At 41.3% G+C, this 27,924-nt stretch overlaps 1 protein-coding gene across 1 annotated transcript; it reads left to right on the forward strand.

Moving 5' to 3' along the window:
* The first annotated feature begins 17,084 nt into the window (after nucleotides 1-17,084).
* Nucleotides 17,085-26,842, forward strand: IL1A (interleukin 1 alpha). The gene is made up of 6 exons (XM_068564563.1): nucleotides 17,085-17,131; nucleotides 18,127-18,175; nucleotides 19,519-19,738; nucleotides 22,128-22,301; nucleotides 24,329-24,450; nucleotides 26,639-26,842. Exons 1-6 carry the CDS (start codon nucleotides 17,085-17,087, stop codon nucleotides 26,834-26,836), a joined length of 810 nt encoding a protein of 269 aa, XP_068420664.1. The 3' UTR covers nucleotides 26,837-26,842.
* The last annotated feature ends 1,082 nt before the right edge of the window (nucleotides 26,843-27,924 follow it).

Below are 27,924 nucleotides of genomic sequence, written 5' to 3' on the forward strand. Positions count from 1 at the left end.
ATTGATCAGTTTTTTTCAGTAAATGGAATCAGTTACAAACTGGTAGTCCCACAGGTTAAACTGTGCCTAATCAAAGGCACAGACACAGAGACAGTGAGGTACAGAAGACAGAGCAAGGGATTGGTAAGGAGATGACTTGGGCTCTAGTCCTGGCCCATCATCTAGTAAAGTATTAGTTAAGTAGCCATTAGTTAAGTAGTAGTATTAGTTAAGTAAAGTATTAGTTAAGTAGTCACTCAACTTCCCAGGGGTTCAATTTTCTTATCTGTAAAATGGGAAACATTAGGATAACTGATTTGCAAAAGTTTATGGGTGGTCAAAATTATGTATATCAATACAGAGTGAAGTAAGTCAGAAAGAGAAAAACAAATATCGTATATTAACGCATGTATGTGGAACCTAGAAAAATGGTACAGATGAGCCAGTTTGCAGGGCAGAGGTTGAGACACAGATGTAGAGAACGGACATATGGACACCAAGGGGGGAAAACTGCGGTGGGGTGGGGATGGTGTTGTGCTGAATTGGGCAATTGGGATTGACATGTATACACTGATGTGTATAAAATTGATGCCTAATAAGAACCTGCAGTATAAAAAAACAAACAAACAAAACAACTAATACTAAACTTTCATTGGGTTATTTGTATGGAAATATGTTAATATAAATGTTTCAGACATTACATGAAATTTCTAAAAATCTTATATGTTCTGGTATAATGTTATAAGTCATAATCCTAGTTATTACCTTAAAATGTATATCTCAGAAATAACTAATTTTCTTGTCAACTGCATTATTATGAACTTTCATCAAATTTTTAACTGTGGTCACTTTTAAGTCTTTTGTCATTTACAGACAGTTCTGTGTGTACTCTGATGCTTTTGCAAATATGTTCCTATAAAAGGGTTTCATCTTTAAGAAATTCATGGAAAAGACTCTGACAAGTACAGGCTTCTGGTAACTGACTGTACTGCTGAACTGAATGAATAAGCATTTTCAGAACTCTAATGAAAAACTGATGAACTCATAAAAGTGCTAACAAAAGATCAAGATGGAAAAAAAAATTTAATTACATGGGACTGAGTGAACTGATGAGGATGAGTATAATTTTTGTGACTTTCTGTCTGAATTAAAAAAAAAAAAAATCCAACAAGGACTCAGAGGCAAAGAATATACAAATCAATTTTCACTGCAAAGTAAAGGAGCTGTTACAGTGGAGGATTACTGGACTGAATGTCAATATTATGACATAGTATGAGTGTGTTTCATGTTTGGTAATTGCAATCATTGTTGCTTTTGTTGTGGTCATCCATGTACAATGCTTGGTGTCAGTCTATTTATCTCTTGTAAAAATAAAATACAGTGTGTGTGTGTGAAAAAAAAATAATAATAATGTATATCAGTGAAGAAGTCTTTTCTATATAATAGAAATTTCATTTTTATGAGGGATGCAAATTTCCAGATATTTTAAGGACTACACCAGATGCAAAAGAAGAGAACTTGAATATTTTTGAGTCTTTATTTTTTACCCGGAAATTCACCTTTTGTTTGATTTCCACAACTACCTTATAAGGAGAGCTACTCCATTTCAGATGCTAGAAAACACCAATCTGTCAGACTCCAAAGCCCAGGTTCTTCTAACTGCAATGAAAAATGAAGCAACTAGTTCCCTACAGATGCATTAATCACTCAGGACCCCTGTGTATGTGCACTCTGTCCCCCAAAATGAATAGAGTTGCAGTTTCAGAATAATCCCCTCAATCATCCTCAACCCAATCCTTAACACAAATGGTTTAATCAGGCCTAGAAACAAAGTTGCTGAGGATTTGAAAGAAGAAGAATGTGTTACAAATGAATTTATATACAAAACAGAAATAGAACCACTGACATAGAAAACAAACTTATGGTTAGCAAAGGCGAAAGGGGGAAGAAGGGCTAAATCAGGAGTTTGGTATTAACATATACACACTACTATATATAAAACAGGTAAACAACAAGGACCTACTGTATAGCAGAGGGAATTATACTCAATATTTTATAATAACCTATAAGGGAAAAGGCTCTGAAAAAGAATATATATATACATACATATATATATATATGTGTATATATAACTGAACCACATTGCTGTACACCTGAAACTAACACAACATTGTAAATCAACTATACTTCAATAAAAATAAAAAATTTAAATTTAAAAAAATTTTAATTAAAAAAGAAAAGAAAAGAAGAAGAATGTGCTTCACCTCTTCTCCACTGGAGAGAGCAGAGCATGAGAAGCAGAAAGGCCAGCACACACTGTCCTTCACACCTGGAGGATTCAGGGGTCAACCATATTTCAGGAGGGCCGTGGACAAGCTGAGTCTTCACTGAGGAGAGCAACCAGCTCAATGAGGGGTCTGAGAGTACAAGCTATGTGAAGAGCAGTTAGAGAAGATTCAGGGGGCACATGATCGATGTCATCACCTTCCTCAAGATCTCTGCTTCTGTCATAACTTCCGTGCATCTTTGTGGATATACGTTGGATCAACAGATGGGACTCACAGAGGTGCTTACAGTCTTTGGTTCAGCAAAAGGGAGAACGTTCTAATAACAGAGCTGTCCAGCTGCGGAGTGGGCTGCTTCACAAAGCTACAGGTACCCCCTCTCTTGAATCACTCTCATCTCTGCAGGAAATGCAGCTGAAGGTACTTACTGTCACCCTGAGGAAGAGTCGGACTAGGAAAACAGTTCCAAAGTTCTAAGAAGTAGAAGGTATGGTCACATACTAGGAGTTTTCTAAGGTCTTTGTTCAATGAAACTGAAGAGTTGAGACAGGAAATGCCAAATTAGACATTAATAGAGATTGCATTAAGACAACACAAGTAGGGACTTCCCTGGTGGCTCAGTGGTTAAGAATCTGCCTGCATGGGCTTCCCTGGTGGTGCAGTGGTTAAGAATCCACCTGCCAATACAGGGGACACGGGTTCGTGCCCTGGTCCAGGAAGATCCCACATGCCATGGAGCCACTACTAAGCCCATGCGCCACAACTACTGAGCCTGCGCTCTAGAGCCCATGAGCCAAAACTATTGAGCCCACATACCTAGAGCCCGTGCTCAGCAACAAGAGAAGCTGTCGCAATGAGAAGCCCGCGCACCGCAGTGAAGAGTAGTCCCCGCTCGCCACAACTAGACAAAGCCCGTGCACAGCAACAAAGACCCAACACAGCCAAAAATAAAGTAAATAAAATTTAAAAAAAAAAAAAGAAAAGAATCTGCCTGCAAATGCAGGGGACACAGGTTCGATGCCTGGTCCGGGAAGATCCCACATGCCATGGAGCAACTAAGCCCGTGTGCCACAACTACTGAGCTTGCACTCTAGAGCCCGCGAGCCACAACTACTGAAGCCCGCGCGCCTAGAGCCTGTGCTCCACAACAAGAGAAGCCACTGCAATAAGAAGCCCGCACACCACAACGAAGAGTAGCCCCCACTCTCTGCAACTAGAGAAAGACCACACGCAGCAACGAAGACCCAATGCAGCCAAAATAAATAAATAAATAAATTTATATATTAAAAAAAAAAGACAACACAAGTAGGTGGCAATGAAGTAACGAGTTCTAGGGCCTGGCTCAATTACAGTGGTGAAGGCTGAGTAGGAAGACTTCCCAGAATATTAAGTAATGCTGAGCATGGGGCCAGCTCAGCTGGAGAGCAACAGACTGGAAGAACTTTTATACAGGGGTCTACTACCTAAAAATCCACCAAGGTGTTCAACAAAAAGAGGCGTACCTACCCCTTTTCAAGAAAAGAAAAGTCCCAAGAACTGAAGGGCAGAGGAAGATCTCTTTGTAAAATTTTCATAAGCCAGTTGGGAAGACTTCCTTTTAATGTTTTAAATCTTTTAAACATTTTTTTAAATGTTTTTCTTATTATAACAAAAGTAATATAGGTTTGTTGCAGAAATTTTTCAAATAAATAAAAGCACAAAGAAGAAAATTTAAAACATCTGTGATTCAAAATGCAAAATATTTCTGTTGTTGACATACTGGTATATATCCAGCCAGTCTTTTTGTTTTTATAAAGCAGAATCATAAATATTGCTCAGTAACTGAAATGCAGGCCAAAAGGAAAAAAACATATTTGCTTCATCCGTTCCAATGAATTTACATTACTATTTTATGAAGAGGTTTTAAAAGCTAACAATAAAAAATCGAAAAGGGTAAAAATCATTAACAGAAAATTAATGAAATTTTTAAAGTGAAAATAATATTGGTGAAAGTGTGGGAAAATGGACACTTTCATACAATGCTAGTGGCAGTGTATATGGACACAACCTTTCTGGAGGGCAATTTGGCGATAGAGTCCATAAACTTCTGGACCCTGAATTCCACTTTCAGAAATTTAGCCAGAGGAAAATTTATCCTACGGAAATGTATTCCCAAGATTATATAAATATTTGCCTTTAATTTCTTCTCATAATTTTATGATTTCTTTTTTTTTTTTAATGTTTAAGCCTTTCATTTATTTGGAATTGAATTTGGCATGAGGAAAAAAATGCAACCTTTTCATTTTTTATTTTCCAATGGATTGTTAGTTCCCAATGCACCATTTATTAATTAATCTATGCTTTCCACCTCTGCTTGTAAATACTGGAAGTTTGGCTTTGACATGTAATCCACTGCCGTTCAGGCTACGCTTCAGGAAATTTTAGACTGAAAGTCAGAACATCCTGTCTCCTCCCTCAAACCTATGAGACAAATAATATGTCACTTCCTCTCTTTTTACTTCGGTTCTATGAATTCCTTCTTTCCAAATTCTGCAAGGAAAGGCCACTGGTTCCACTGTATAGAAATTCCCGGGGCTGCAGACAAAGCAGAACTAACTGAAATGGGGAAATCTGGGAAACGCTATTGGTTCAACCTACCCTAAGTGGTTACTCAAACTGTCTAAAGCCTAAATCATCATCTTTCTCCCCAAACCATTTCCTCCTCCAGACTTCTCCATTTCTATTGTCCAGACTCAAGATCTTGATGTTACCCTAGAGTCCTCTGTCTTCTCTCTCACACACCCAGGACCCAGCACGTCAGTTCCTCCTTCCCCACTCGGGCCTCTCAGATCCGCCCCTTCATCTGGTCCCATCACGGCTTCTCTCAGCCCACGCCTTGCTCACCTTTCACCTGGAGGAGAAGACTCGTCTCCCTGCCTCACTCATTTCCTGTGCTAATCACTGTCAAAATTTTCTCCATCACAGTATCGCTGTGCTCCAAACGCTCCAGGGGTTCCTCCTTGCTCATAAACGAAAGTCCGGATATCATATTGTTGCAGCAAAAACAGAAATGAGACTTTTCTGATAAACAAGGAAAATAAGGAAACAATGAACAGGCTGGGGAAACAACATAAACAGGCCTGAAAGAGTTAAGCAATCTTGGTTATTCTTTAGCTGTTACTACTAACAAACACTTGTAGCTAGACTTATCCTTAACAAAGCTGATGACCCTCTGACTCTGTACGAATTACCCTTTGCACCTGGCATTTCTTCTCCCCCTACATTCCCTTGTAGCACTCTTCATTTCAGAAAGAAGGTCACGGGCCAATAACTTCAAGGACACCAGACCAGATAACTTCAAGGATGCCAGCTTTGGCCATGAATTTGCAGAAGAAAAGAAATGCAAGACCTTCACCACTTTGATCCTTATCATATACCCCGGACTACGAACCCCACGTATAAAATCTTCTCCATTTCCCCAAGGAGCAGGGGCACAGTTCTTGAGGTGTTAGCCTACTGTGTCTTCCCTTTGCCTGGCAAAGAAAATAAAAAGCCTCTCTATTTCTTATCTTCCAATTCTCTGTCTCCGTGTTTTTATTCGGCATCAGTGCACAGGGAGCCAGATTTGGCAACAATATCAATACTCAGCGATGCCCGCTGCAATTTGGGAATCCCACCCACCTCTTCAGTCTTTTCTCCTTCCTCTGACACAAGCTCTCTGTCTATCTCTTAAATATTTCGTTATTTCTCTCCTCTTTTACCTCCAGTCTCAACTGGATTTAGGGATCTTTATTCAAGTATTGAATAAAGTATGACGGTGCCCACTGTTAATTTCTAAAATTTTAAAATACACTGCAGCTTAATGCCCATGTATTTACTTTTCTCAGTGGGTCAGTAGCCCTCACAAAAGCACAGTTCTCAGTCCCAACATAAGGCCTTGCTTCTTCCAAGCTCTTCTTTTAAGAGACATAAATGTCTGCAAGTTGCACCATATTCGGTCCCGGAAATATTGCATCGACGATTTTATCAGACCACTTTCCTCTAAGTCAAGAAAGAGTTGGGGTCAGAATAGGGCACTGGGTGACTGAAATGAAAGGGCTGAAAGAGTTCAGAGCAAGCTGGAAGGAGCGGTAACACCAAAGGTGAGCCAGCAATGGTTTTGGCTGCACTGGGACCTGTATCCTCACAATGGTTTTGGCTGCACTGGGACCAGAGCCGGCAGATCCCTTGCCTCCCAGGACCCCACACTCTCCATGCTTCCCCTACTTCCCTGGCTTCCCAGTTGCCTTTACCCACCCCCCTTCCTGGGCACCTGCCCTCTGACCAGTGGATTTGCCTACCGGGCCCTCTCACCCACTCTCAAGTCTTCCATTGCTAAGGATTCCACAACACCAGCTCCAGCCCGCTGTCTCTTCTGAGCTCTAAATGCATGCCTGCAACTCCCGCCCTATAGGCTCCTCCCACTTCACAGCCTTTTCTCCAAGTCTGCCACCATTTCTCTCAGAATGTGGTGCCTTGGTATTCCTCGCTGCTCCTTCCAGAATATGGATAACTCAAATACATCAGCCATCCAAGTGAGTAGTTTTCTTGGGGCTGTCTATCTTCCTCACACCCACGTCTAACCAATAACCAAGTCGTGTAGATGCTACCTTCTAATAACATCATTTTCTCTCCACCTCCACTGCCACCACCCAAGTCCGAGCCATCCTCATCTCTCACTGGGAGGATTCAATAAGCTTCTCCCCTCATTTGCTTTCTCCCCTTTAAAAACACAAACCTGATCTTTTAAAAACACAAACCTGACTTTACCTGCTTAAAATATCTCAAAATGCCTTCAGAATAAATCCAATGTCCTTAGTATGTTTACAAGGTTGTCAGTGACCTGGCCCTGCCCACCCCTTCACCCTCAACTCATACCACTTTGCCCCTCACTCTTACGGCTTCTGCCAAACTGGCCCTTTTTCAGTTTCTCTAATACACAATAGTCCTTCTAGCTTCGGGGCCTCCACGCATGCTGTTCTCATTGCCCCAGACATGAATCTCTTCCCAAACATCTACCTGCAACTTCATCTGGCTAAATCCTCCCCTTCCTAACCATTAGGTTGCTTTCTCAGAGAGACTTTCTGTGACTTTTCAGAATAGATTAGGTTCTCCCCTCCCACTGCATATATTGATATCTCCATACGACCCTTTTCTTAATAACCACCCCCAACTGTGATCATGTGTGCAAGATATGGCTTCCCTGCTAGCAGAAATGCTCCATGAGATTCAGAACGGTGTTTCTTTTCATCACACCTCATTCTTCAGCTCCAAACATGTTCCTGGACCAAAGATCCCCATCTTCTATGAATGAATGAAAGAACTGATAACTTTAATAAGTATTCCAGTCTACTATACTCACTATAGACAAACTTGCATTCTACTTTAAATTCCTTTGACTGTAACCTGATTTTTGGCTAGCCACATTTGACATTCCCTGCAGCAAATCTATGCTTTCCATTCTGCATCACGGAGAGACCGGGACTAGTGAGAAAAAGGTCTAAAATTCCATGGATGGAGGAAGGCGGATGAATCCCAACGAAGGGACAGCCTGAGCAAATGTGGAGAGATGGGAGAGCGTTGGACCTTTGGAAAGAAGGGAAAGGAAACTAACACTAAACTGAACACTCTTACAAACACAACCTCATTTAATCCTTCTAAAATCCTGTGAAGGAAGAATTACCAGTCCAGGTTTACAAATGAGGCAACCAAAGTTCTAAAAGTTAAGGAACTTGCCCAGGGCCACACGGTAGGAGAGACAGACATGAAATGTTACACCTTATGCTTTTCCTCACCCTATTTCCTCAGCCTGGACTATCCATTCTCCACTATCTAAATCTAATTCTTCAAGACACGGCTAAAATGCAGCCTTCAGGAAGCTTCCCTAATTCTTGGTGTTAGCTTCAGTCACTCCCTTCCCTTCTGTCTGTTTCTGTCTCTACTACAGCACTTCTTTTATTCCGCTTGTGCCATTGTCATCTACACGGGTCTTGCCCACAGGTTCCAAGCCTGTTAAGGGCCAGTGGATTTCTTTGCCGCCTCTTTCCCATGGCTTCCAATACAATGCCTTACACATGATGGAACCGTGAAGCAGGTTGTCAAGAGGGCTCCAGGAAGGCTTCATGGAAGTAGGATCACCTTTTCCCCTCTGCCTCCAAGTCCTGCTCCTGAGTCCAGGCTCTCTTAGGCTGCACCTTCTCCTCCAGGGGAGCCACAGTGCTTTGACCGGCCCTGCAGGGAATATAATGGCCTACCTGGGGACAGCACTGGATGGAAGACCTCCTGGATGGAAGAGTCCAGAAAAGGGGAAATTAAGATCCTATTTTTTCCTTGGCTATTCCTTTTTTTACCAAAATACTCCAACACTTGTCCAGCCTTTCAGGCTCAGAAACCTAAACTTCCTTTTCTTGAGGGTAATCGAGGGCTCAGATGGTCCTCCATGTATATCAAGCTTTCTAGAAAACAAGCCTGAGTCATCATCACTTAACAGATGGAGTAAAATTGCCATTTCCTTCTAATTTAGCAGCAACTGTTATATATTTCTGTACTAGAAAAGGAACTTTTTCCTATATGTACTCAGAGTGACAAATCAAATTTGCCATTGAAGTAATGAAAAAGCATGTATCTCTTTGTGACTCAACTGTATGTGTGACTGAGAAAGATTCTACAAAGGATAGTGAGGGGACTTCCCTGGTAGCGCAGTGATTAAGAATCTGCCTACCAATGCAGGGGACGCGGGTTCAATCCCTGGTCCGGGAAGATCCCACCTGCCTTAGAGCAACTAAGCCCGTGTGCCACAACTACTGAGCCTGAGCTCTAGAGCCCGTGAGCCACAACTACCAAAACCCACGTGCTCTAGGGCCTGTGTGCCGCAACTACAGAGCCCGAGTGCTGCCACTACTGAAGCCCACGCACCTAGAGCCTGTGCTCCGCAACAAGAGAAGCCACCTCAATGAGAAGCCCGCGCACCGCAATGAAGAGTAGCCCCCACTCGCCGCAACTAGAGAAAACCCACACGCAGCAACAAACACCCAACACAGCCAAAAATAAATAAATAAAAATAAATAAATTTATTTTTCAAAAAAAGTTTAAAAAAGAGAGTGAGGAATGAGTCCAGTGTGGGCTCTATGTAACCAAACATAACATTTCAAGAGTACAGAGGTGCCATGAGGCAGAACATGGTCGTGTTCAGGGTAGTCATGAAATATGGAATGGGCAGCCAGGGCTAGAAGCCTAGTGGTCATTCAGTACAACTTCCTCCCTTTATAGATAAGGAAGGCCCGGGGAAGGTGTGGGAATTGCCAAAGGTCACGCAACTGGTTAGGGTCAGGGTCAGAGTCAGATCCAACTCCCTTGCCTCTCCCACCACACTGTTTGCCACACCTGCCACTCCACACCCTGCCTGGGCCACAATTGCTCTAATCAGGGGCCCATCCTCTCCAGCAGCCAGGAGTTCATAACAAAGGGAGGGAGGAGAGAATCATGCACTGGGCATGGGACCTTTGAAATTGACCGTTTGCATGCATAAGTCAGTCTCACATCATATTAAATGCTCATATTTTGTTTATAAAAAATGCTTTGAAAAATTATAAAGTACCATCTAAACGTTAGAGCTTTAATGGAATTATTATGTGCTTTGATTCTGGGCTGTTACTTCAACTTTATTATTGGCTATTTTGTTTTCACAGTTAATTGATCTTTATATCTGGAATTGGAACTTGGCTGAAATGAAAACATCTGATTACGTTCTTGATTGACCTTAGTGGAAAATTCATCTCCCAGAGGGTAAAGAATGTGACCAGAAGAATGCTAATCTAGACACACTTCTGTCCAAGAAGAAATCGATTATGTGACAGAGGAATTTTGAGAAAAAAATGCATGTCACTTTGGAGTTTGTGATAAAGGAGGGACAGTCATCCATAGTAGTAGTCAGAATAGGTTAGGCTGTACCAGAGTAACAAATAAGCCCTGAAATCCCAGTAACTTAACACTAATGCAGGTTGTTCTAGTCTCATACATTTACAGCCACACCTCATGCATTTGTAACCACACCCTCAGGAACACATGACCTCTGAAGTTGCTGCATCAGGGGAAGTTGGCAATGACAGAGGCACATACTGACCCTCAATTGCATCAGCCTAGAGGTGTAACATACCACGCCTGACTTCCTGCTCACAGGGCATTGGCCAGGCAAACCGTGTGTCCCTAATCTAACTGCAAGGGAGATCAGGAAATGAAGATAGACATTTATCAAGTAATCCCACAAATGAGTAGATGGATATTCGATTTGCATGGTCTACCAAATATATGTTCCTTAGATTTCAGGAAAGCAAATATTGAAATGCTTGGAGTATCTCATCTGTATCAAAACAAATGTATACATGCGTTGGAAAAAAAAAGACTGAAAGGAAATAATAATAGTGAATACTTTTTTTGAATAGTTATTCAATTGTTTGGGGGTTTTATTTTCTTCTTCTCTCTTTTTTTTTTTTTTTTTTGTATTTCCCTAGCAATATTTAATCAACATGTGTTAGAATCCAAAAAAGTAATACAAGTTTTTTTTTTAATTGAGAAACAAGTTCAGGCCAGAGACAACTATGACTCCCATAAGGAAAATGACTCAAAAGAAAAGGAAATCCCTTAAGAATACACTTCTACTTAGACAGTCAAAATTAGCCATCAAGAAGAAAATGAGAGAGAGGCATAGACATGACTGTACCACACAGGAAGCTTTCTGATGAACTACGATTTTTAAAGTGTGTCTGTGAAAGTGAGAAAAAAGGACACAGAGCCAATGGAGAAGGCAAAGAGGGGGCACAGCCCTATTTACCACCATCTCAAGAGAAGAAAGAGAATTTAGAAAGAATAAAAGCACATACATTAGGGAACAAACAAGCTTAGGGGAAGAAAGGGGATCACAGCTAAATGGGGATTTGCTGGCTGACCATGAAACTGCCCCTCCCTGATCCTGTCAACTTGAATTTCTCCATCTGCTCCAAGCCACAGCCATCCCTATGCTCTCCGAGTTCCCAGAGCACTTGCCCAAAGTTTACCCAAAATTAAATGGGTAAAGACCTTAGTGGGGTCAACACAAGGCGCTGCCCGGCTGGCTCTTGCCTCCCTTCCCACCCTCATCTCACCACCTTCTTAACCGCCCCTCAACTCTGGGCTCCAGCCTCAATACCCTGCTTTCATTTCATCATTTGACCCCCATGACTTTATCTCTGCCTGGAATGTTCCCTCTTCCCTTCCCATTGAACTACCCACTCCCGATCTCAGACTAGCTCCTCTGTTCAATGCCCTCACAACACTTTTAACTCAGTTTGTACATATCTACTCATATAGGGGATTACTGATAACACTTTTGCTGTCAGCTTCCAGGAGAGCAGAAACCATAGCTGGTTTTGCTCACTGAATGGGGTTTCATTTTTTTAATTCCTTTTTTACTTACTAATGAGGAGCCATAGAGAGATTATAACTTCACCTTACCTTTCTTTTTTTTTAATTAATTTATTTTATTTATTTATTTATTTATTTTTATTTTTGGCTGTGTTGACTCTTCATTGCTGCGCGTGGGCTTTCCCTAGTTGCAGCGAGCGGGGGTTACTCTTCGTTGCGGTGCGCGGGCTTCTCATTGCAGTGGCTTCTGTTGCGGAGCACGGGCTCTAGGCGCGCGGGCTTCAGTAGTTGTGGCTCGCGGGCTCTAGAGCACAGGCTCAGTAGTTGTGGCGCACCGGCTTAGTTGCTCCGCTGCATGTGGGATCCTCCCGAGCCAGAGCTCTAACCTGTGTCCCCTGCATTGGCAGGCGGATTCTTATCCACTGCTCCACCAGGGAAGTCCCTTACCTTTCTTTACTAAAGAGTCAGTGTCACTAGATAGTGGGATATTTTGAACTAGAAATCAAGAAACAGCGAGTTTTCATTTTTCGTTCCCACTCTCATCATGAACTCTCCATGTGACCTTGGGACATCGACACTCCCCCTCTCTGAGCCTACTTCCTCTTTTATGAAGTGTTTAATCTAGATAGTGTCTGAGGTGCATCCTTCTCCAACATATCATTCTAGGTCCTTCGATAGACTAACGAGACAAAGCAGAAGAAATTAGAAATTATCAAGAGCAAAGGAAAGGAAGAAGTCACACACTACGAAAAAGAGAATCACTCGTGGTTGATTGAGCCTCGGCTCTAGAATCTGAACTCCATTTCGGCAACTTGGTAACTTTGCGATCTTAGACAGATTGCTCCATCTCCCTGGACCTAGACTTCCTCTTCTATAAATGTGATAAGAATACCGACCTTGCAGATTTGATTATAGTATTAAAGGAGATAATGTTTTATAACACCTGGAACCTCAGAGACTAGGTTACCTGTTAGATCCTTTCCTCTTTCCCACTAACTGTCATGGAATTTAAAAGCAGATTATAACTAAATAGGGCATGAGTTGAGACAAAAAATCTCTGCATGTGATGGTTTACGCACACTTTATTCCTCTGAAGAGGGTTTCCACCATCTAAAAAGAAATCATTGCGTTCCCTGAAAATTCACACAGAGCTGTGTTTCTCTCTTCAATCAAGCACTCTGTCACCCTGTCACATCCAACTACATGCAATGATTTTAATGTTGGTTCCCAAGATGTTTACAGATGATTCCTGTCTTCGTGATACAATGACAAGCGCATTACCAAAGTCCCCATTCAGACTCCACCACGATCATGTACTTGATTACGCTGATCGCCTTCACCCCTTTCCTGTATTTCCAAAGAAAAAAGTGAGATTTCATTGGAGAAGAAGAGAGGAAAGCTATTTCAAACCAGTTCTTTTTTTTATCTTTTGTTTTTTTCTTTTTTACAGAGAACCTTAGAATCACTGAATGATAGGCTGTTTGAGGCAGGAAAGACCTTTAAGGACAATCAGTTTCAGCCCTGTCACTTGGCGTTGGTGGTGATAAGAGACTGCAGCATCTATATGCAGTGGAAAGAGAAGCTTGGACTTGGAATCAGAAACCTGAGTTCAAGTGCTGGCTCTGACAGTTTTGTGACCGTAGGTTGGTCACTTAACCTCTTCAAGGGCCCTCAGCTGTGAAAGGGCATGGTAATCACGGTCCCTCATAGGTAAAGTGAGGAGCCAGTGAGACAGTGCGGGTGAGAGTCTTTGCGAACTATGTAAAGCAGTTTTCAAATGAAAAGCACCACCGTGACTGTTAGACCCACAGCCTCCAAGCTCATAAAGCGTATCCAGCCACCTACCAAAATACTACATCCTCTCATCCCGCATACCTATATAATTTTTTTTTTTAAGATTTAATTTTATTTATTTTTGGCGCATTGGGTCTTCATTGCTGCACGCAGGCTTTCTCTAGTTGTGGCGAGCGGGGGCTACTCTTCGTTGCGGTGCGCGGGCTTCTCATTTGCAGTGGCTTCTCTTGTTGCAGAGCACGGACTCTAGGCATGCGGGCTCAGTAGTTGTGGCTCGTGGGCTCAGTAGTTTTGGCACATGGGCTTAGTTGCTCCGCGGCACGTGGGATCTTCCCGGACCAGGGCTCGAACCTGTGTCCCCTGCATTGACAGGCGGATTCTTAACCCCTGCGCCACCAGGGAAGCCCCAATACCTGTATAATTTTGTGAATCATGAAAGAAAAATACTGATGCCCAGCAAAACCCCTGGCACAGAATAAGGGCACAATAACTTTTTTCCGAATGATTTAGATAAAAATGACTAAAGAAGGATTTTTGAGGCCTCCTCAGAGTCAAGAAGTGGATACAGGAAACCACCCAAATTCCCAGTCGCAGGACAACCCGCAAACACCCTTGGGGCTCTAGTATGTTCTTCTCTCTGTTCCCTAGAAAGAGGTGGTCTGGTGCTGAGAATTATTTGCAAGTCAAACTTTGTTCACACTCACAGAAAAGCACATTCCCCAAAACAAAGCAAGGACTTCTCACTCTCTAAACCTCACCCACATGTTTGTTCTTCCTTTAAAAACCAGTTTCCAAAAAGGTCATGTGCAGGAAAAAGTTAGGTGAGATTCAACCTGAGTTGACTGGCTAGAAAAAAAGTTCAGACCCTCCTTGAGAAGTTCAACAACCACATTTGAGGAATTTTCTATGACAGAGATGTGACATTGGCCAGGATGGGTGTTGCCACTGATGGTGGAACCAACGGTATTTTCCTGGATTACCAAAGAGGTGGTATGTATTCCTCCCAGAAACTGAACCCACTCTGGGTTTCAGTGGAGGCCTTCACCTGAAAATGTCCTCCCTGTTGAAGTTTCAAGTCATTATTTTCATAAGAACTATATTTTCTTCAGTGAACTAAGGCATTACAATGATGACTATACAGGGTCCCAAGTGACAGAAGCCATCATTAGTGCTGTTATTATTTTTGTTTAATTGCGTCTCCATAGCAGCCCACATTCACTATGTGCTTTGCAATTGTTTCTTAGTAATAGTCCTCACAAGATCCGTAGGAGGCAGAGGGGGTAACGAGTGTTAATATTTCTGTGTCGCCTGAAAGAGAAGCACAGACGTAGAGAATCAGCTGCCATCACCCTTCACAAAAGGATCTATCCTGAGACACCCAAGCTCATCCCAATCTGGTCCTACATTTACATTGCCTGCATCCAGGATGCCAATTATTCCTGTGACTCTTATTTATAACTATTATAACACCAGGTCTGTGACCAGGAGGAACTGGACTGGACAATAGAATCAGAAGCAGAGATTTTGCACCTAGGACAGACCTTAATGATCACCTAACCAACCTCATGATTTACATTAAACAAGGCCCACACAGCATACTTGACTCAACTCACACCAAACCACTGTACTCCTCGTCCTTTTGAGCTTTTCTGCTTTTTAATATCATGTTGCATTGCGGTGTCTTGCCTTCCTCTCTTTACTTTTTATATTCCTCCTCTACCCTCTTTTCCCATCCATTTCCTTTATTTAAAATTATATAGCTTAAACGCCAACCAGGAAACCTGAAACATTTATCTGCTAAGAGTCTGGTGTTCTGCCACCTGAACTGGGCCAGCCTCAGGATACTGAAAAAGTCTTTGATGACAACAGGCAGGCAACGCTGACTCAGCGTCGTGTATAAGAGCCCCTGAGTCCCTTCCTTTCTCAATCTCCATTCTTTTTTTATTTTTTATTTTTTTTGACCATGCCACGCAGCATGCAGTTTCTTAGTTCCCCGACCAAGGATGGAATCCAGGCCCCTGCAGTGGAAGCGTGGAGTCTTAACCAACGGACCACCAGGGAAGTCCCCCAATCTCCATTCTTAAATCCAGCCACTGGCTTCCAGCCTTGTCCATACCTCCCTGAGTCTGCAGCTATCCTCACGCATCTTGGGTTAACCCTAGAGAAGACCATTCTTCTCTTTGGGCTCTGGTAGAAGCCAAATGTGGCCAGGAACAGAGTTTTCTCCTAAAGCTCTGTCACTTCTGTCCGAAATGGATTGACAGTATTCAGAGGAGTAAAAGGATTGACTTCTGTGATTGACTATCATTTTTCTCTCCTCTACCCTGCCCTAACCGGGAGGTTGTCACCCCATGCTCAGAGTGATGTATGCCTGTATGTATGATGTATGAGTGATTGTACTCAAGCAGACCTCCCTCTTCAGAAAAGATGGATTGTCTTCCCTCAAGAGCCACCCCTTAGCTGCCAGGGGGCTGCCAAGTATTCCATCAATTCATACTCAGCCCTGGGGTTCAATAAACAAATTAAGCCAAAACACAAACTACGACTCCTAAGCGCCCCTCCAACTCTAACCATCTACAATTCTGCTTTTAGGAGTTCTCCCTCCATCCCCCACCAAATACTTTTAGAAACTTAAGTTTCCTGTTCTTCTTCTCTTTTTCTAAGACTACATGTTTGTAATTGTTTAGCGCAAAGCAATAAATAAATGAACCAAGTCAGAAACTCCTGGAATCTCTGCAAACACTATGATCAAGTATATTATTTGTCATTATTTTGGCCAGTATAAGGTTGAATGAACTTAAAAAAATACAAAGCAGAATTTTTCCCTGTGAATTTCCAGTGGTGCAATCATGGCCACACCCACTCCAGAGCAGACAAAAGACGAAGAAGGCTGACTGGGGCTATAGTCACCACACGGAAAGAGAGCAAGTCATTTCACTGTCGCTCGCTCGAGTCAGCAAAGGTATCGTCCTTAGCACATCTTTGGCTCTTAAAATATTTTTTTGTTTTTCTCCTTGGCTGTGATCTCTCAAACTGCCTTCTCTGAAGCTAAAGCCTCTTCCTTCCTTTCCCATCCCTCTCTGGTTTGGTGTGTGAGTTAGAATCACAGTCAGATTTCAGAAAATGATTCTCTCTACTGGTGGGAAATTGGGGGACAGAGGAACTGGTTTCATATGAGGGCATTGGAGGGTGCAGCCAAGGCTTTCCTTGGAGGGAATCTCTACAACCAAAAACTATTAGGAGAAAACTGGGAATTTCTAACTCTGTCTCTCTCTTGCATCTGTGTAAGGTAAATATCTCATCCTGATTGGGGTTTTTTGTTTCTTGTTTTTTACTTATTCAAACTTTCATTGAATGCCTACCATGTGCAGTGCATTGGGTTGGACACATAAGGGTTACCAAGATTCTAAAAGAAGTTTACTGTGTAGCAGAGGAGGCAAATACATATGCAGGTAATTCAAGGGAGTGAAAAGAAGAATGCTGAGTGTGAGCTAAGTCATTCATTAAATGTCTCAAGAAACAAAAGGGGAGGTGGTTCTCCTTGCTGGCATCCGGTTCAGAGGCTGGCAGGGCTGACAGCTACTGGTGTTCTCTGTTGCAGAAGTGAAGATGGCCAAAGTCCCTGACCTCTTTGAAGACCTGAAGAACTGTTACAGGTAGGAAAGAGATTCTGTTTCTTGTGATTTAATGAGGGGTTCAAGGCACATTAGAATCCAGCTGGGATTACTGTAACCAGCATGGGGCCAGACCCACAGAGGCTGTAAAGTTGTGTCCTACCTCTGAAGTCAGGGCAGGTTCAGTGAAGACCCAGGGAAGCAACATCCAGCATGTAAACTGAAATTTACATGAAATTTCATGAGGTGAAATTGACAGGGAGGCAGCCATTTTTTAGAAAGATCACTTTTAAGGGCTGCTGAGTCCTAGTGGTTTTCAACATCTACTTAGTCACAGCTTCAGTCTGGTTCACATGCCCTGATACAGTAAGGAGTTTTAATGGATTGTCAGAAAGAGAAACCTTTCTCAGGAAAACTTCTTGATCTCAATCTGGAATAGGAAATGGCTTCACAGCAATTTGAGCATATGAAACATACACAGTCAATCTCATTCAGACATAGGAGAAAGATAATGAATAAAAAGTTAAAATTATAGAACACTTTAAACCAACATGGTATTCCCATTACCTATTAAGATACACTAACCACAAACTAGACTATGGAAATGTTGCCTGGATATTTTGCAAAGTATAAATTATTAAATCTGTTTTAGTAAATACATGAAAGCAAAGTGTAACCTATAACCTATTTGGTTCAAATTTAAATGAGGTGCTTCAAAGGTATTTCTTCTCTCTTGAGGAGCTTAAAATTTTTCCCTGAAATTCAATTACAACTCTTCAATTGGTTAGCCAAGCCTCGTTTTCATAGATAGAGCACAGGTAGAGTTCAAGGCCTGGCCCTATGATTACTAATTCCAAATTATCAGGTACAAATTACTGTATGGGTGTGTATGCACAGAGGTCCTTAATTTTCAAAGATGACAGTAATGGCCGTGTGTGTGTGTGTTACCCAAAGCTAATATGGTTATTAAAATATGTTGCCCAGTGACTGTAGTGATATAACAAACAGAATTAAATTCTCATCCTCTTGTTTAACAGTGAAAATGAAGAATACAGTTCCGAAATTGACCATCTGTCTCTGAATCAGGTAAGCAAATGACTGTAATTCTTACGAGACTGCTGTGTTTACGCAGTATTTTCTCTACTAGTATAACAACGGCTTGAATCTTAGATGCTTTTGTTTTACCTTCCCTAGAAGTCCAGAGACATGCATTTCTTCATTATAAGTGAGACCAACTGCCTCTTTGCACTAACAGTTGATGGCATCGTTCTTGGTCACCAGATTTTCCCAGAACAGAGCAAGAACTAACCTGAAACTCCAAGAATGGAGTCTCCTGGGTCAGCTTTCAATCAGAATGTTGGTTATACCATCCTGGGACAGCCCCTTTGGGCCACTTCACCAGGGGTCTGTCTCCTTAAGTGACGTGTTGTTGACACCTTCTCTAACACCAGCTCCAGAGATTAGAGATAGCCCTCTAAGTGTAATAGCCCATGAAGCTGAGGTGGAGGAAGCAGACCAGTTGAAAGTAAAAAATCTGCAGCCATTCACATACTGTGTTATTTTGCTAGGAGACCACAAATAGGTACTGCTTTGTGTGTCTTCGGTACTGGTTCTAAAAGCTATACCTAGAGGAGTATTTCTAAAATATTTGAGCATTGTCAAGTAGATGCTTAACCTCCTGAGGGGGAACTGACTGGAAGACTACCACTCACTAAGATCACTTGTAGACCTGTTTCATGACAACATGTCATTTTTTTTTACTGAAGTATAGTTGATTTACAATACTGTGTTAGTTTCAGGAGGAGAGCATAGTGATACAGTTTTTTTTTTCTGATTATTTTCCATTATAGGTTATTACAAGATACTGAATATAATTTCCTGTGCTATACAGTAAATCCTTGTTGCTTATCTATTTTATGTATAGTAGGTTGTATCTATTAATCCCATATCCCTAATTTGTCCCTCCCCCCTTACCTCTCCCCTTTAGTAACCATAAGTTTGTTTTCTACATCTGTGAGTCTATTTCTGTTTTGTATATAGGTTCATTTGTATTATTTTTTAGACTCCACATATAAGTGATATCATATAGTATTTGTCTTTCTCTGACTTACTTCACTAAGTATAACAAGATCTCATTTTTGAGTCTGTGGTTGGATGACAAAGACCTTCCCAGAGATCACATCTTTTCAGGGAAATCCTGAAAGGAGGGATGGGAGGAAGTGGGTAAAGAGGAAGGAGGCAGAGGAAAAGGAAAGGGGGAAGGAGAAAGGAAAGGAGGAAGGAGGGAAAGACTAATGAAACATGGGTTACCTAAGACCAAAATGGACATCCTTCTCTCTAAGTCTGGTGCATAAAACTCCTATTATAAAGGAGTCTCATTCTATGGCCATGGGCAGCCTCTCAGTTTCCATTTTCCTTCCTCACTGAAGTCCTTCTATGATGCAAGCTATGAACCACTTCATGAGGACTGCATGGATAAATTTATATCTCTGAATACCTCTGAAACCTCTAAGACATCCAAGCTTACCTTCAAGGAAAATGTGGCGAGGGTGGCAGCCAACGGGAAGATTCTGAAGAAGAGACGGTTGAGTTTAAATCAGTTCATCACCGATGATGACCTGAAAGACATTACCAATGATACAGAAGAAGGTAAGGTGTCAAGTGCAATAATATCTTTGTTTTCTATTTTTAAGCAAATGGGGACAGCAGAGTACAGGGGAAAATAAAACCTTGAGTAACAAGAGGGCAACCGACCATTCGTCTGGTAACTATAAGAAAGGAAAATTAATTTTTATCCTTCTCCCACGGGAAGAGGTCAGCAGTGGCTTGAGTTTAGCATACCTGCTCACAGACTCACTTCGCGGCCATATTCTTAAGGTCATGTGACTTTTAACCTTTCGACAGAAAGCAGTTATATACTGTCAGTGGGTGACTTCCACTGTGGAAGTTATGCTCCTCCACATACTAATTATGTCTCCTTGGGCAAGTTACTTAACCTTTCTGTACTTCAGTTTCCTCTACTGTAAAATGGAGATAATCAGAGCCCCTAACTGTTGTGAAGATTAAATGAGTCAATACTTGCAAGCTTCGGGACTGAAATAATGCCTGGCACATAGAAAATACCTAAAAAATGTTAGCTATTATTGTTATTATTAGTATTATTACTACTACTATTTTGTTAATACTACCAACACTACTAACTTATTAATGGCTGCATTATCTCTAACCTTCACAACAATCCTACATTCTTGTTTTATATATGAGGGAACTAAGCTCAGTGAGATAGTGACCTGCCCAAAATCTCACAGTGTGTAAGTAGTAAAGTGTTAAACCAAATCAGTTCTATCTGACCATAGAAGTCATGATTTTTCTCCCATGCCTTCACTATACAAGCCTCCACATGAAATATAAACCTAATACTTTTAAAGTAACAGCTAAACATTAACACATGTTCACCTAGAAAACTGGAAAATACAAGAAAATACAAGAATGAAAATTAAAACCACTCATACTACCCCTCAGAGTTTACCACTGCCAGCACTATGTTACTTTCCTTAAAGTCTTTTCTATGTGCATACACACACAGGAATATACATGTTAAACATTATCAGGTCAATTACATACAATTTAATATCCAACTTTTTTCATTTGTCAATACATAAAAGACATTTTAGAGCTCCAGTTTTTTACCATTATAAGTAATGTGACAATGAATAGCCATATCGGTAAATCTTCATTTCTATCATTTATTTCCTTAGAATAAAAAATTCCCGGAAGTAGAATTATTCAGAGCCATGAGGATTTGTGAAGCTATTGACACATACCCCTGTTCAGAAAGGTGGTAGATAGAAAAAACAAAATTAAAAAAAATTTTTTCAAAAAATAAAAAGAAAGGTGGCAGACTATGGAGAACAGTATGGAGGTTCCTTAAAAAACTAAAAATAGAACTACCATATGACCCAGCAATCCCACTACTGGGCATATACCCTGAGAAAACCATAATTCAAAAACAGTCATGTACCACAATGTTCATTGCAGCACTATTTACAATAGCCAGGACACGGAAGCAACCTAAGTGTCCATCGACACATGAATGGATAAAGAAGATGTGGCACGTATATACAATGGAATGTTACTCAGCCATAAAAAGAAACGAAATTGAGTTATTTGTAATGAGGTGGTTGGACTTAGAGTCTGTCATACAGAGTGAAGTAAGTCAGAAAGAGAAAAACAAATACCATATGCTAACACGTATATGTGGAATCTAAAAAAAAAAATTGTTCTGAAGAACCTAGGGACAGGACAGGAATAAAGACACAGATGTAGAGAATGGACTTGAGGACACCGGGAGGGGGAAGAGTAAGCTGGGACGAAACGAGAGAGTGGCATGGACATATATACACTACCAAATGTAAAATAGATAGCTAGTGGGAAGCAGCCGCATAGCACAGGGAGATCAGCTCGGTGCTTTGTGACCACCTAGAGGGGTGGGATAGGGAGGGTGGGAGAGAGATGCAAGAGGGAGGAGATATGGGGATATATGTATATGTATAGCTGATTCACTTTGTTATAAAGCCGAAACTAACACACCATTGTAAAGCAATTATACTCCAATAAAGATGTTAAAAAAAAAAAAAAAAGAATGGTGGCAAACATTTAGACCTCCACCTCAGTGACATATAAAATTCCTAGTGGATTCATTTTTTTCTCAGAGTGCATTCATTTGAAAATATAGGTGGAGAATACAAGGAGTCTTCCTGGTTACTTACCAACCTCCAAACAACCAAAAAAGTTGTACAAGTAATCTCTTAAAAAAAAAAACTATTGCCTGAAGAATCGAAGTTTAAAAAGAAACAAATCAGTAACCACAGGGATAATCCTAGAACCAATTCTGCTGACAGGGTGATTTCACTTCTCTCTCAGTTTCCTCACCTAGACTGGGATATTCTTCATGTCCCTTCAATAGCTGGTATTAGAGCACTTATATCATCTATGTTTGTACTTGGACATTAATCTGAGCTCGTGATAACGGTTTTAGAAATCATCAAGCCCAGATCAGCACATTACAGCTTCCAGAGCAACATGAAATACAACTTTATGGGGGTCATCAAACAACAATGCATTCTGAATGACGCCCTCCATCAAAGTATAGTTCAAGATTCGTCGGGTCAATACCTCATGGCTGCTGCATTAAATAATCCGGATGAGGCAGGTAAATGGACAATTCTGTCATCTTCCCCCACCCTTTTAATTTCTATATTTCTTTTAAGCTTTCTGCTTTTAACGAATAAACCTCTCTGGATTCCTGGCTTTGCACGATTTATCTAGAATAGGATGAAGCACATCACACCCCGTAAAAATTCTGGGCAAGGACAGTAACTTCAGCCAAATCTGGAAGCTTCAACAAGAGAGAGGTGTCTCAGCTATGAAAGCTCTAAGTGCAGTATAAAGCTTTCTGAGATACTATCTCCTTTGGTTCTCTGAGATAGTCTTATCCTTGATTTTAAAGGTAAATAAACGGAGCCTCAGAAATATTCAGTGACTTATGCAAATGTACTCAGAAGCCAATGAGGAGCCTGTTGATCAAACTTCCAAGTAACACCAAACTAGGAAGAATCATTATCTTTTCTTTTTTTTTTTTTTCTTTTTTTTTTTTTTCCGCTGTGTTGGGTCTTCATTGCTGCACATGGGCTTTCTCTAGTTGTGATGAGCGGGGGGCTACTTTTCCTTGTGGTGCTCGGGCTTCTCATTGTTGTGGCTTCTCTTGTTGCGGAGCACGGGCTCTAGTAGTTGCAGCATGTGAGCTCAGTAGTTGTGGCACACGGGCTTAGTCGCTTCGCAGCATGTGGGATCTTCCTGGACCAGGGCTCGAACCCGTGTCCCCTGCATTGGCAGGCGGATTCTTAACCACTGCGCCACCAGGGAAGCCCAAGAATCATTATCTCTGATAACATAATTGTGAGACAAAGTAGGCAATAAGCTGCAAATATGTTCTGAAGAATGAAATTTAGGATGCAAGAAATTTTGTCACAACGATCCAATTTCCATGGTGTACATATTTTAGCTTAAGGACATGTCATCAGTAAACAAAATTATCTTCAGAGCTCCAAAGAGGCTACTTTGTGATAAACAAGCAGGGCTCTTTCTGATTGGATATATTTCAGCTAACATGTTTTCCACTCTAAGACATTTACAAATTATTTTGTGTTCTACTTTCCTACTTAATATTATTTCACACAATTTTCCCACATATTGACAGAGTATTTGTATTTGCCATTTTTAATGGCACTAGAATATTCGATCATGTTGCTATGCTGGTGCCTTGGGTTTGCTCTAAATAATTGAGTTGCAAATGTCTTTGTTTAAATTATTTCTTTCTCTATGAGCTTATTTCTTTGGAATGTATCCCAGATGCTGGATTTCTAGGCATAAATAATTTTACAGCTCTTATTAAGCATTGTTCTCTAAGGAAAACTGAACTACTTTTCACTATCCTTAGCAACATATGAGTGTATCAGCTTCTAAACCCCTCCATTTTACTCATGACTTCACAAATTCCAGGGTCTTATCCCACTAATATAATTATAAGAGATTCAATAAATATGCAGCCTTCAAGCATTCATTCAACATAGACAATTCTAAAGCCATTAACCAAGTATTTACCTGCTTAGTGAATAAGGCAGACATCGTGAAGGATACAAAGATGTATAAATTCCATTCCTGACCTTCAGGTACTTACACCGTAGTTGGGGACATAACTGCACACACACACACACAGAGCATCTTTTTTTATATATATATAAATTTATTTCTTATTTATTTATTTTTGGCTGCATTGGGTCTTCGTTGCTACGTGTGAGCTTTCTCTATTTGCGGCGAGTGGGGGCTACTCTTCGTTGCGGTGCACGGGCTTCTCATTGCAGTGGCTTCTCTTGTTGCGGAGCACGGGCTCTAGGCACGCGGGCTTCAGTAGTTGCAGCACGTGAGCTCAGTAGTTGTGGCTCGCGGGCTCTAGAGCGCAGGCTCAGTAGTTGTGATGCACAGACTGAGTTGCTCTGAGGCATGTGGGATCCTCCTGGACCAGGGCTCGAACCTGTGTCCCCTGCATTGGCAGGCGGATTCCCAACCACTGCGCCACCAGGGAAGCCCACACACAGCATCTTCATAAACACTTGATTTTACACAAATACAATGGATTTACTTTTTTTTTTTTTTTTTTTTGGCTTTTCTCTTTGCCAGTGAAATTTGACATGTGTGCTTATATACCAGAAGAGGATCTTCAATGTCCTGTGACTCTAAGAATCTCAAAAACTCTACTGTTTGTGTGTGCTCAAAACGAAGACGAACCCGTATTGCTAAAGGTCAGTTGTTCTCAGTCTCCAATTTACCTTCATTTACAACCCATGCATTTGTAGATGATCCCGAGAGGCAGACACCCCTAGCAGGATGGCACAGTCCTCTTTTCTTCCTACCACAGTCCTACCTGCCCACCTGCTTTCCCATCCTACTTCTTACCCACTACATTCAGAGGCAGTTCTAGGCAGGATCTGTGAGAGAGCAAGATGGAGGTGGCAAAATTACATAAAAGGTAAACTGCCTTTTTCTTCTTTCTCTTTTCCCTGCCTGGTCCTATTCACCTCCCATCCCTGGACATCTGTTTATTCCATCCCTCTTTGAGCTTTACTGACATCTACTATCTGACCTACGTGACAGTAGGCTTTAGGACAAGGGGGCCTGCCTCCAAGAGTGTCAAATAAGCCACTGAGATCACAGAGGATTAATCACCTGCCAGTGGGTACGAAGCAAAAGCTGGGAGCCAAGGCTCAAACCCTGGCCTTCTGACTGCAGTGGCTCTCTCTCTTCATTGGTGCCAGTTTTCTCTCTCATCCCAGCCTCATCTCTACTACCACATTCCCCTCCAAACATACAGACACACACACATGCCCACTAGAGCCAAATGTTTTCTCCACTGATTAGTAGGTGACCCTTATTCAGTAAATGTGTAATCTAACCCCTGCTCCCACCCTAACTAGGATTTATGTGGATGCATGTGTCTCTCTTCCTGCATCAAGTCAGATGAAAGTGATGTCTAGAGAGTAGGGCAGTAGCTTCATTCGTGAATTCATTCAACAAACGTTGTTTATTGAGAGCCTTCTATTTTTCGAGCAGTGTCAACAGCTCAGTAGACGGTGGTGAGCCAAAGCCTTATAGAACTCACTCTTCTGAAGGGCACGGACAATAGACGAGCCAAACAACCATCAAAAAGTGCAAGATGCTGTAAAGCCAATGAACAGGGTGCTGAGATAGAGAAAGTGAGAGCATGCTTTTTAGACAGAGCTCCCTAGAGATGAGAGCTGCTGATAGGAGGGAGCATGCCATCAAGGGGGGGGGGCATTCCAAACAGAGGGATTTGAGTGCACCCAGCCCTAGAGCTTTACAAGGCCAGCTTCAAAGATCAGAAGGGACACCCAAGGAGCTGGGACACCCTGAAAAAAAGGAAAGACAAGTAGAGGAAAGGACTTCAAGCAGGGAAGTATCCTGACTTTACTTATATTTTCTAACTCAGAGAATAGATCAGAAAGGAGGCAATAGAGAAAATCCGATTAAGATGTGGTAGTAACAGTCGGGGTGGGCAGGGGGTGGGAGTTGTGAGACAGGCGGAAAGACGGAGACAGAATCTGGTTATATTTTGAAGATAGAACCAACAGGAGGAAGAGGGGAAAACTGGGAGAGAAATAGGTTTGAGAAATAAAATCCTTTTTGACATTGAAAAACCCAAGGAAACCTCAAAAGGGTATTTAATTCTTTTCAATTAAAAGAATAGAGAAGAAGCATCTTAAGTTAGAACTTGAATTTTGTTTTTCCATGAAACTACTGTTAAATTTTTTTCATACTCACAAGAGGAACAAGAGGAGTGTCGTCTAAAGGGATCACAATTTTCAAAAAATTGTATTGAAAGGATTCAGCTTCTGACATGTCTGGGAAGTTTTGTGTGTGTGTGTGTGTGTGTGTGTGTGTGTGTGTGTGTGTGAGAGAGAGAGAGAGAGAGAGAGATTTGGGTTTCTTTAGTCTTCAATTGTTGACTTAAATACAGAGATAAACATGTCTAAATTCTAAATTTTTTTCCCAAAGTATGTTTTGCACATTTAGAGGTCAAAAGGTTTCCAGGTCTTAGCGTCCCTAGTGCTCATATCTGATGCAAAATGCTCTATTCCCATGTTCAGGCAGGACAAGAAGAATGTTTCACCCTACCTGTCAGGATACAGTGAGACACTAGTGTCTTTGGCGATCTTCATGATGACATTTGATATCTCTCCAGTTAACTGAGGAAATCAATTATTATGAATAGATGGGGCCATACATCTAACAGGCATGTAATAAATGCTTTCTGAATGAACAAATGAATGAAGAACCTATATCATCATGTTACCTAGTCATAGTCCTAAAGTGCTGTGTTTCTCACGAAGACCAAATGCCAAGGGATTGAGCATCAGTTCTTTTTTTAGCATCTTCCTGTTCTCTAACAGATCTTTGTTTTCCTTACCCTAGGAGATGCCTGAGATACCCAAAACCATCAAAGATGAGACCAATCTCCTCTTCTTCTGGGAAGAGCATGGCACTATGTGCTACTTCAAATCAGTTGCCAATTCAAAGTTGTATTTGGCCACAAAGCAAGAAAAACTGGTGCACCTGGCAAGGGGCCCGCCCTCTATCACTGACTTTCAGATGTCGGAAAACCAGCCTTGACTGTGGAGTCTACTTACCTGTGAAGTGTTGACAATCTGTGTGTACCATGCACATGGAGGAGTCAAATCCTGCACTCTTAGTCACTTGCTGAGCATGTGCTAAGCCTTTGTAATTCTAAATGAATATTTACTCTCTCTGTAAGAGAGGACACAAAGTCTAGTAGAACCAACACTAACATATAATGTTGCTTGTTATTTAAAGAACACCCTATGCTTTGCAAACTACCAATCATTTTAATTATTATTATATTATATTATTGTATTATTATACAATCTTGGGAGGGCCAGGGCTACTGACCGTGGCTACCAAAAAGGCTCTACCCATATTACAGATGGGTTAACTAAGGCATAAGAATAGTAAGAAATACCCACAATAGCATTTGGAATGAGAAGCCGTGGGCACAGGATTTCATTCCAACTGCTTAGCTTCTGCTTTTAAGTTGCTGATGGACCCTTTATCAAATACTGTAAGTTTCTGGGACCTCAGTTTGATCATCTTCAAAATGGAGGGAATGATGGCTATATCCTTCCTGCCTCAACAGTATTTTATGCCAATCCATGAGCTCGTTTTAGTAAAATACTTCTTGAAGCTGAGCCTGAAGAAGAAGGCAAAGCATGCAATGTTATTTTAAATTATTATTTATTATACTTATATATTTATAAATATTATTTCTAAGATAATTGTAACATATTATTATATTTATGGCAATTCTTTGCAATCTCTGAGTATGCCCGTGTATCTTCAACAATAGTAGACAGTGTTTTCCAGGCTGAGTGAGTTTCAGGTACTAAGGCACTTTGATCCAAGTTGTGCTTTTTCCATTGCTGTGAAGCTCTGTATTCTAGTACCTGGGAGTTCTGTAATTATGATAATAAATTTATATTAATTACCTTGTTCGTTTGAACTGATAATTGGCCAAAATCTTTCACTCCTCTGCCTTTGTCACTCTTGTGTCATTCAATTTCACCTGCTCTCAAGTCCTACTAGCTAAAATGGGATGAACCTAACTTTGGCAACCACAGGACAACTGTTATCTCAACTTTCTTTTCTGGAACATAAGCAACGTTTCTTCTAGGTTCTAAAAGTTG

This window comes from Eschrichtius robustus, chromosome 15 (assembly GCF_028021215.1).
Source record: "Eschrichtius robustus isolate mEscRob2 chromosome 15, mEscRob2.pri, whole genome shotgun sequence".
In the NCBI taxonomy this organism is placed as follows: domain Eukaryota; kingdom Metazoa; phylum Chordata; class Mammalia; order Artiodactyla; family Eschrichtiidae; genus Eschrichtius; species Eschrichtius robustus.

Bases quoted from the DNA above. Each gene is read 5' to 3' on its own strand.
- IL1A (XM_068564563.1), top strand. From the start codon at position 17,085: ATGGCCAAAGTCCCTGACCTCTTTGAAGACCTGAAGAACTGTTACAG. The intron at 17,132-18,126 runs GTAGGAAAGAGA...CTTGTTTAACAG, and splicing joins GACCTGAAGAACTGTTACAG to TGAAAATGAAGAATACAGTT. The intron at 24,451-26,638 runs GTCAGTTGTTCT...TCCTTACCCTAG, and splicing joins ACGAACCCGTATTGCTAAAG to GAGATGCCTGAGATACCCAA.